Source organism: Propithecus coquereli, unplaced genomic scaffold (genome assembly GCF_000956105.1).
Source record: "Propithecus coquereli isolate 6110/MARCELLA unplaced genomic scaffold, Pcoq_1.0 Scaffold198, whole genome shotgun sequence".
NCBI classification, from domain to species: domain Eukaryota; kingdom Metazoa; phylum Chordata; class Mammalia; order Primates; family Indriidae; genus Propithecus; species Propithecus coquereli.
In genome coordinates this window covers 238,472-248,433 of record NW_012144744.1, presented here as the reverse complement: position 1 = coordinate 248,433, position 9,962 = coordinate 238,472, and the positions used below count along the sequence as shown (strand labels likewise).

The following is a 9,962-nucleotide window of genomic DNA, read 5'->3' as shown; positions in this document are numbered from 1 at the left end:
TATAATTAATTTTGGCTGTTTCTTTTTACTCTTTGATGTGGCTTCTACAAAATTTAAAATTATAGATGCAGCTCACAATATATTTCAATTGAACAGTACTGCACTAGAAAGGAGGATTTAATTGGAGTACTCGGAAAACATAATTGTGTTCATATTTCTGCCCAACAATGGTTAGCCATCCTATGGTAGACAGAATAGTGGTTTCCAAAGGATATCCATATTTTAAATCCCAGAACCTATAAATATGTTACCTTACATGGCAAAAGAGATTTTGCAGATGTGATCAAATTATGCATTTTGAGATGAGGATCTTATTTTAGATGATCTGGGTGGTCCCAATAACACCTTGATTTTAGCCCCATAGAGTTCATTTTGAACTTATGACCTCCAGAACTGCAAGATGATAAATTTGTTCAAAATCACTAAATTTACGGTAATTTGTTACAGCACTAATAGGAAACCAGCACAGATTTTATGTACCTGGAAGTAGGGTGCTGCTGTAACAAAAACCTAAAAATGAAGAAGAGGCTTTGGAATTGGATAATAGATAGAACCTGGAAAAATTTGGGGGGAGCATGGTAGAAAAAGCCAATTGGTTATATAGTGGCAGAGAGCCGAACTGAATTTTTCCTGTAGTTACGTGGAAAACAAAACTTGCAAAAAATAAACTTGGATATTTAGATGAGAAGATTTCCAAGCAAAGTGTTGAAGAGGTAGCCTGGTTTCTTCTTGCTGCTTATAGTAACATTTGAGAGAAAAGAGATTGATGAGAGAAAAGCTGTTAAGCGAAAAGGAATCGGGGCTTGATGATTCAGGGAATTCTCAGCCTATCCAGATTGCAAAAGACAATGAAAGGAGATTCGCTGTCAGGAAAGCCTGCTCTGGAGCCAATGTGCGGCTGAACCTTTCGCTAGTGCCATGAAAGGATGGAAAGATCAGAATATTCGACCTTCCAGAGGCCTCTTGGTAGAGATCAGGTGTGTGACTCATGGATTTTCTCAGCCATCTCAGTGGTAGTCAGGAATACACACAGGATTATCTAGGAAAGATCTGTGGATGATCCTCTTGTCCAGTGGACAGGAGACCTTCAAGGTTCTTGAAGATATTATACCAACAGAAACACAGCCAACTTGGACTGAAGGAGACTAAGAGAGGACAAAATGAAAGCAGGCTGACAAATCCCCAAAATTCTACAGGCAAGAAACAGGCTGACAAAATTACTCGACTTGAAACACATGGTATCCTCATGAAAAAGCAAGGATGTCTCAGAGGAATGAGCCACAAGCCCAGAGGGCAGAGCCAAGACCACAGAGGATTATTTCCAAGACTTGAAACTCAATGGAGTTTACGTTGCTGGATTTCAAAGTTGTTTGGGACCAGTGACCCCTTTTTTCTTTCCATTTCCTCCCTTTTGAACAAGAATGTCTATCACTGGTATCCTATATCTGTCCTACCATTGTATTTTGGAAGCAGATTACTCGTTTTCTAGTTTCACGGGTCCATGGATAGAGAGAAATTTTTTCCCAAAGTGGATAATACCTAGAGTCTCAGCCATACCTGATTTAGATTATTTTAGACAATGAGATTTGGAATCTTTCAGCTGAGATTAGAGGATATTTTAAACTTTGACCTGTCGGTATAATGAGTTAAGACTTTTGGAGGTATTGAGATGGGGTGAATGCATTTTGTGGGTGGGATAAACATGAATCTTTGGGGGCCAGAGGGCAGACTTTGTGGTGAGCAGAATAATGGCTCCTAAGAGGCGTCCAGGTGTTAATCACCAGAACCCATGAATATGTTGCATTACCTGGTAGAAGGGACTTTGCAGATATGGTTAAATTACAGATCTTGAGATGGGGAGATTAGCCTGGATTATCCAGGTGGGCCCAATATAATCGCAGGCAGTAAGGACACAAGGGAAAGGCCTCCTCAGTCAAAGTCCCATAATGAAGTTACCCTTCCTACTGAAGAAGTTGAAAATCCCTCCTAGCGGTTGCAACCTGGCAGATATCCCAGAGGCAGTTGCCAAAACAGAGAGCACACAGATTAGAGAGCAGAGATCCAGCCAGCAGGCCCACACTTAAGGAATTAATTAATTAGTTAATTAATTAATAGCAAATAAAGCAAGCAGAAGGCCTTTTATAGGGTACATTGGACAGAGGAAATTTAAATTCAATTCAACAATGTTTATTAATCATCCACTATGTTTCATGCACAATAGTTGGCCCTGGGGATCTAGAAGTATCAAGATCTGCAGGACTCCTGCCCTCCTGAAGCTTACAGATCAGACAAGTTTCCACAGCAACTCTGTTGACAAAGTGTCAGCAGCTTTGCTCAGATCAAGAATGGCATGGACTCTCAACAGTGACTGAGCAGACTGTGCACAATGCAAAAAGGAAAGTAATCCAGTCTGTATTCTTTTAACCATACCAAGCTTATATACTTCACCAGTTCCTTAGTAAGCAGTAAGTGGAAATTAACATATCCATAGTCTTATTATCTATCATTACATAATATCCATAGATTTGCTACATATCATTAACAAGGCTTAAGTTATCTACACAGTAAATACATAAATCTCATTCCATAATGTTGGTTCAGTCCTTCTAAAATAATTCTTTTGTTGTCCTCATAAAAGGCTGAGTTAAAAGAACCCTGCCAAGCGTTTTCTTACAGAAATGTCTAGGCTGCCTTACTACCATATCTGATCAATTCACTCCCCTGCTTAAACCTCTACAAAGGCTCCCACTTCTCTGAGAGTAAAATACAAAGCCATTACCATGGCCCGCAGGCAAGAGTAGTATTTATAATAGTTAACAACAAAGACATGGTCTCTCATCTATCAGAAAGGTCATAAATCACTGGTCATAAATCTTTAGTACCCTCAAACCCATGCATATCAGCAGAGTATCAGCTCTGCCAACAGGGTCTGATGTAACTAGCTCCTGCCTACCTCTTCAGCCACTCACCACCCTTCAGCCATGCTAGATGCCTTTTAGTGGGTTTTTGCCTTGAGACCTTTATACATACTACTTCTTCTGCCCATAATGCTCTGAGCCCTACCCTTTCCTACACTAGGATTTCTACTCATTTTTCAAGTCTCTGCTGCCATATCACTTTGCTATGATTTGAGTATTTGTGTCACTTCAAAATTCATGTTGAAATTTAATCCTCAATGTAACAGTATTCAGAGGTGGGGCTTTTAGGAGGTGAATAAGTCATGAGGGCCCTGCGCTCATGAATGGATGATTAGTGCCCTTAAAAAAGGGCTCAAGGGAACTAGCCAGTCCTTTTCTTGCCCTTCCATCCCTTCCACCATGCGAGGAGACAGCACACGTCCCCTGCAGAGGGTACAGCAATAAGGTGTCACCTTGAAAACAGAGAGAGCCAATGCTCACCAGACACCGAATCTGCTGATGCCTTGATCTTGGACTTCCATCCTCCAGAAATGTGAGAAATAAATTATTATTTATAAATTACCCAGTCTGTGATATTTTGCAGCACAAACAGGCTAACACATACTGTTTCAAGGCAGCCTTTCCCTGACTACCACCATCTCCAACTCTAATTAAATCAGATGTCCCTGGACTACTCTTATTTGACAGCCTATACATCCCCTCATTGTAAGTATAGCAATTGTAACTCAATAATTACTTGTGTAATCACTGTTTCCTTCATTATATTTTAGAGCGAGGGCGGCATCTATCTTATTTACTCTTAGTGGTAACCCTGTTATTAGCATGTTGTCTGGTACACAGTAGGAATTCCATAATGATAACTAGTACTTACTGAGCATTTGCTATGTACCAGGCACTGTTCTAAACAGTTTAATAGATTAGCTCCTCTGATCCTTATAACATCATGAGGTAGGTGATATCATTTTAGATGAGGACACTGAGGCACAATCAGACTAAGTTATTGCCCAAAGTCTCAAAATCAATAAGTGGCAGGGCTGGAATTTGATCCCAGGCAGTAGGGCTCCAGAGCCCTTGTGCTGTGGTTTGAATATTTGTCCTCTCCAAAACTCGTGTTGAAATTTAAGCCCCAATGCAATAAGGTGGTGATTTAGTCCCCAATGCAATAAGAGCTGACTGGGACATGAGGGCTCTACCCTCATGATTAGATTAACCCATTCATGGATTCATGGATTAATGGGTTAATGGATTGTTGTGGGAGTGGGACTGGTGGCCTTATAAGAAGACAAAGAGAGACCTGAGCGAGCACACTCAGCCTCCTCACCATGTAATGTTCTGCACTACCCAGGCACTCTGCAGAGAGCCCCACCAGCAAGAACGCCCTCATCGGATGCAGCCCCTTGACCCTGGACTTCTCAGCCTCCATAACTACAAGAAATAAATTCCTGTTTTTTAAATAAATTATCCAGTTTCAGGTATTCTGTAATAAGCAACAGAAAATGGACAAAGATACCATGCTTCTAAGAACCACACCATACTGCTTCTATAAATGCTTGTTGAATGATTTGATGAATTATAGTCCATCGTATAATGCGCATAACCAAGTAAGCGGTACCCTGAAGAGAATGCAGCCATAGTAGACATCCTCTGTGCTCATGGCCTACCCTTTAGATGAAGCAATATAGATATAGGTATAGATATAGGTACAGTTAAAGATATAGATAATAGCTAGAGAAATAGCCTATAAAAATAATGTGACCGGTCAATGGCTTTCAAGGGTTTTGTAAATTCATTCCACTTTAGATCCCCACCAAAACTGTCAAAGAAATATTTTACTACCCTCTAATGCCCTCTAATGCCTCCCTCCTACCCTCAGAATACCCGCTGCATATCTGAACACTCAGGGCAATAACACAAGAGAAACAGCAAAGCTGATCCCCAGATAAACATACACCAGATGAACACTCCCAGACATACCCCTCTCCCCAGCCTCTGCCCCCATGCAAAAGAGGTGACTTTACCTTGAAATAAAAATGCTTTGCTGGCATTGTGCATTCCAGACACCTGAGTGACTCCAAGGGTGGTATTCACAAGGTCAAGCTCGGTGATAATATCCATCTGAAGGTCAGGATCCATCCCAAAGCCCACCACTGGAAAGGAACAAAGAGTTGGTTTGGCTTAAAATGAACACAGCTAGCAGCAACATGGAGCAGGGATCGTGGAGGCAGGGAGTGGCAGGGAATACAAGGAAGTCAGTGATGAGTGCCTGGGGATTCTCTCTCCCTGGAAGGAAAAGAAGAGCAACTCTTTGCTCCATCACCCCACTGATATTGTAGTTTCTTGGTACCTCTCCCATTCTCACTTCTCATTATAGACTGATAATTTCTCATCCAAAACCCTTGGGGCTAAATATATTTCAGAATTCAAAATGTGTCATATGTTAGAAAGGTTTATAGCCTATATGCTACATTTTATGGAACACCTTCTGTAAAGTCTAAATCGGCACCCCATAATCAAATACGATATTTCTGGAGCAAACACTATGACACATTCCTCTAACTGGCATACATAAAGACCTTAAATAGGCTTATACCAGTTTAGGTCAAGTTTTGCCACCAAATGAGTTCATCTCAGGATAGGTTTCGCTGAACGTCATGAAGAAACTTTGGGTTTCTAAGCTTTTATAAATTTGGGGCTGTGGATACAGGATTGTGGCCCTGACCTACCTGCCTCAAAGACAGATGCAGCAGCAAAATCTGACACCACCAGTAAACACCGCCACAGAGTGCCCACCTGTGATAAGGAGGAAGGAAATGACCAGGACAGTTTCTGCTGGAGAAAGGTGGCAGAAGGATGGGCCAGGACAGAGAATCCCTGGAATAATGGATGTATATTTCCATTCACAGGGATTCCTGAATGGAAAGTTAGATACTCAGACAACCCTTGTTAGAGAACCTTAGAGCAGGGAACAAGGCCCTGAGCTTCCTACTCTTGTCTGAGAAAGGCAAATCCCTCAGGATGGCTCTCATCCAGGGGGTGCTCTGTGGAATGATTCATTCATGATTGCAAAGTGATTTCCAACCATAAGTATATTAACAAAGCTAGAGATCACTCTAAAGGGACTGTGTTTAAGCCATTTGTAAAGGCTTTGTCTATCTACACTTAGCATCTCAATGGTGCCATTCTGATTGCGCAGTTGGAAATGTTTTAATCAGCAACAGCAGTCAACTTTCGCCTGATGGTAATGCGGTCGCCAAGGCAAGATTTGGAGAGCTTGCTGCGCCCACCGAGTGAATGTTCAGCCAGACATCACGAGCTATCACAACCTCACCTGTCCTCCCACCTTCACCTCTGGCCCTGCAGACCTGGGGAAGGAAATCTACCCTCTCCTTACTCTTTCCTTGTTACGAAACAGGAACAGCTGCCACAGTCTAGGCTTCTGCTAACAGAAGGTTGGTCAGGAAGGTCTATTTGGAGCAGAAACCTGTCATTGCCAAGGCAGACAAAAAAAGGTTAAATTGAAGGCACAGTGCATATAACCGCCTTCTTAGTTTTTCTCAGGCTTCCCCTTGTCCCCCGAACTGAAGGTCTAAGTTTTCCCCTTTCAGATGCAGTCAGTTATGGGACCAGTGTACCCAAACATAGCTCCTCCTTCCATTCACTCTGCATTCATTCATTTAGTCATTTTTCAACAGGCAATACTGAGTGCTTATTGTGTAACATACACACTGCTAGGCACCAGAGATGTGCTCATGGAGTTTGCATTCCTGGCTGGGGGGTGGAGGGAGAAGTGGGGAGGGGACAAAAAATAAACAAACAAATAAATAAGATAATCTGAGATGGCAATAAGTTCTGTGAAGAAACTAAAACAGAGTTATGGGATAGAAAGCAACTTGGATGGGGACCATAATTTCTTTCTTTCTTTCTTTCTTTCTTTCTTTCTTTCTTTCTTTCTTTCTTCCTTTCAGACAGGGTCTCACTCTGTTGCTCTGTTTCCCAGGCTGTAGTGCAATGGCACAATCACAGCTCACTGAAGCCTTGAACTCCTGGACTCCAGTGTTCCTCCCACCTGAGCACCCCCCACCCCCGCCCCAAGTAGCTGGGAACTACACCCCTGACTCCAGGGCCCTACTTTAGAATGGGGTGAGAGGGGGTGGTCGGGGAAGGCTCTTTTGAGCTGACACCTGAATGACTGGAAAGAACAAAATGGGAAGAGGGGGATCTTTCCACATGCAGAGAACAATGAATGCAAACCAGGAACAAACTTGGAGTATTCAAGGAACAGAGAAAAGTTTGGTGTGGCTAGAACACAATGGGCCAGGGAGAGAGTAGTAGAACACGAGGGCAAGGGGTGGGCAAGGACTAGATCATCTAAGGCCTGTGAACATGGAACTAGGATGTTATTCTGATTCTGGTGGGATATCATGGAGGGTTTTCAGGTTTGTGTTTTGGGCGGGAGAAGGGGGATGAGATATGCTTCGATTTACATTTTAAATATGATCTACCTTTAAGTGTCCATCCTACCGGCCTGATACTGCTCATCCCACACCCAGACTCAATTCACACAGACTGATCAAGTGCCGACTCTATGCAAAGAAAAGCTGAGCTAGATGGGCTTCTATTACCCCAAGTCCCAGCACCATGAGTTTGTTGTTGAAACTGGTGATGGTTTTCTCTAAGTGAGCTCAGATGCCAACAGTTCTGTGATCACCTTGGAAAGACAGGCAAGGAACAAATATTTCAGTTTGATCTATAGTGTTCTACATCTATATGGCAGAAATTAAATCTCAGAGGACCATCAACTTGGTCTTTCTTGGGCCAGAAATTTGGAAAGTGGTCTGGGGAATGTGCCCTTTGCCAGACACAAGAGAAGGGAAGCATCCCTGTAGCCCCAGTGCCGTGCACAGGGCTGGACATATGGAGGGCCCTGAATTTAGGAACTGATTAATTACCTAATGATGGAGTGCATGATTATTGCTTTGGGTGCAATGATTTCAAAACAGTATCCATGAGAGGACAGGATGGCATGAAGGCCAAGGAAACTTTCTAAAGGGACTACGGTTGACTGAATTATTGGCCTCAAATGTTCATCCCTCCCACATCTACAACCTTTGCTGTGCGGCTTTGCAGCTCCTTCCACTAGAGTCAGAGTAAACCTCCCCATCTCTTGACTTTGAGCTCATCCATGTAACTTGTTTTGACCATTGGGATGTTAGTGACATTACACAAGCAGAGGCTTGAATGTGCTTGTCTGGTAGAGTTTGTTCTCTTGTACTTCTACATCACGATGAAAAGAACATGGCCCTGCTGACCCAATGGTCCTAGGAGACTGGGACATGCGGGGCAGGCACCCTACCCAATTTTGGAACCAAACCTGGCCTAGATGAACCAATCACCAGACTAACCTACAGACATGTGAACCAAAATAAATGATTATTGCTCCAAGCCACTGAGTTTTGGGTTGTTTATTATGCAACATTATTGTGGCAATATTGACTGATGCAGGAACGAAAGATCTTCTATGATAGTCATCCTTAAGCTGCTCAAATCTCCCAGACTAGAGGCCCTGCAATTGGACAAGCCTAAAAAGTACCCAAACAGACGGTAGAACTGGCAGAACACCCCAGTGGTGTCCTTGAATCCCCATCCCTAAATGAGAACACAGAACACTCAATCCAGAAGGCATTGTGGAAATGACACTAAATCAAGAGCCAGTTTCATCTGTCTCTTCCCCCTACTAATTCTGTGCCCTTGGAAAAGTCACTTCACTTCTCAGAGCCTCAGCTTCCTCATTCGTAAAATGGAAATGATAATACCTGCCTCCCAGACTTGTGAGGTGTCAGTGGTAACCCTATGAACACTCCAAGAGCTCAGTGTGGCACACAGCTGGGGCTCCGCTGGGGTTTGCTCCATCTGTCTTTGATAAGACTAGTTCTCCAGGCCATTCAAGCTCCCTGGTCCCAACGCCACTAGAATCATACAAAAGGCGATGGCCCCCTTCCTCCCATTCCTTCTCCGTGCCCAATTGACCTTGCAGGGCTCTCACCCTGGGTTTGTTTGTGAAATCCCTACATTAAATCTATATTCACTCCTCCACCCCCTGCCCACAACTTGCAAGTGAAGGAGCTTCTCTGGCTTTAAGGTAACTATGTTGCTCTTATTGTGAAAACGCCCCATAAAAACAGAACAAGAGAAAAGAAATCAGTTAGGCTTCTGGATACAGTTTTCTTCTCTCCCTTTAATTGGTCCCCTTCAGGAGGAAAATGCCTTGTGCCAATAGCAGGATGTGTAAAGGACAGCACTTTGCACACAGCCTAGGGAATCAGAAAACCTATTAATAAGGCAGCATTTACACGGCCTCTCCTGAACCCTATGTAGTGTGAGAGTATTTGTTCCATTAAAAAAAAATTATTTTAATGTTTCTGCTTCTTGTCCAAGCATGGAGCTCCTGCCCTTTTCCTAGGAAACTCTATTAAAGTTTTCTACTTTGGACATAATGGCTCTACAAATGGCTGGAGCTGGGAATTAGAATTAAGCGAGATAAAAAGTTCCTGGGGAAGAAATATTTTAAAAACCTGGAAGGCAGCATATCAATGTCACAGCGGCATTTGAGGCCTGACTCTGGGATCCAGAACCTCCACCCTAACCAGGATACCTGCTGCTGCTGCTGGCCACTCCTCAACCCCGTCCAGGGAGTGCTCAGGCCCAAAGCCTACTCGTCCACCTTCCAGGTCTGGCCCTAGGCTCCCAAGCAAATGCTCCTGGGCCTGGCTCACTTCAAATCTAATTTGGCTCATCGTCCACGGTGGAAGCTGTTTTCCTCTGGTCTACGCAGGTAAAATGATGCTAGAAAGACGCTCCAAGACCTCATTTAACCATAGGCTTTCACAACCACTTAATCAGATTTGGGCCCCTGGGCTCCTACAAAGTTTCTTAATATTCCAAAAGCAGTTTTTTTAAAGAATATGTCTAGGCTGGGCGTGGTGGCTCACGCCTGTAATCCTAGCACTCTGGGAGGCCGAGGCGGGCGGATTATTTGAGCTCAGG

At 43.3% G+C, this 9,962-nt stretch overlaps 1 protein-coding gene across 3 annotated transcripts in view; it reads right to left on the bottom strand.

Moving 5' to 3' along the window:
* The window catches only part of NELL1 (NEL-like 1 (chicken)), an 837,620-nt gene that overhangs the window by 823,903 nt on the left and 3,755 nt on the right, over positions 1-9,962 (bottom strand). For all 3 annotated transcript variants that reach the window (XM_012643488.1, XM_012643489.1, XM_012643490.1), the window contains exon 2: positions 4,937-5,065. In XM_012643488.1, coding sequence (XP_012498942.1) covers positions 4,937-5,065 — 129 coding nt within the window. The remainder of the gene's footprint in view (positions 1-4,936; positions 5,066-9,962) is intronic.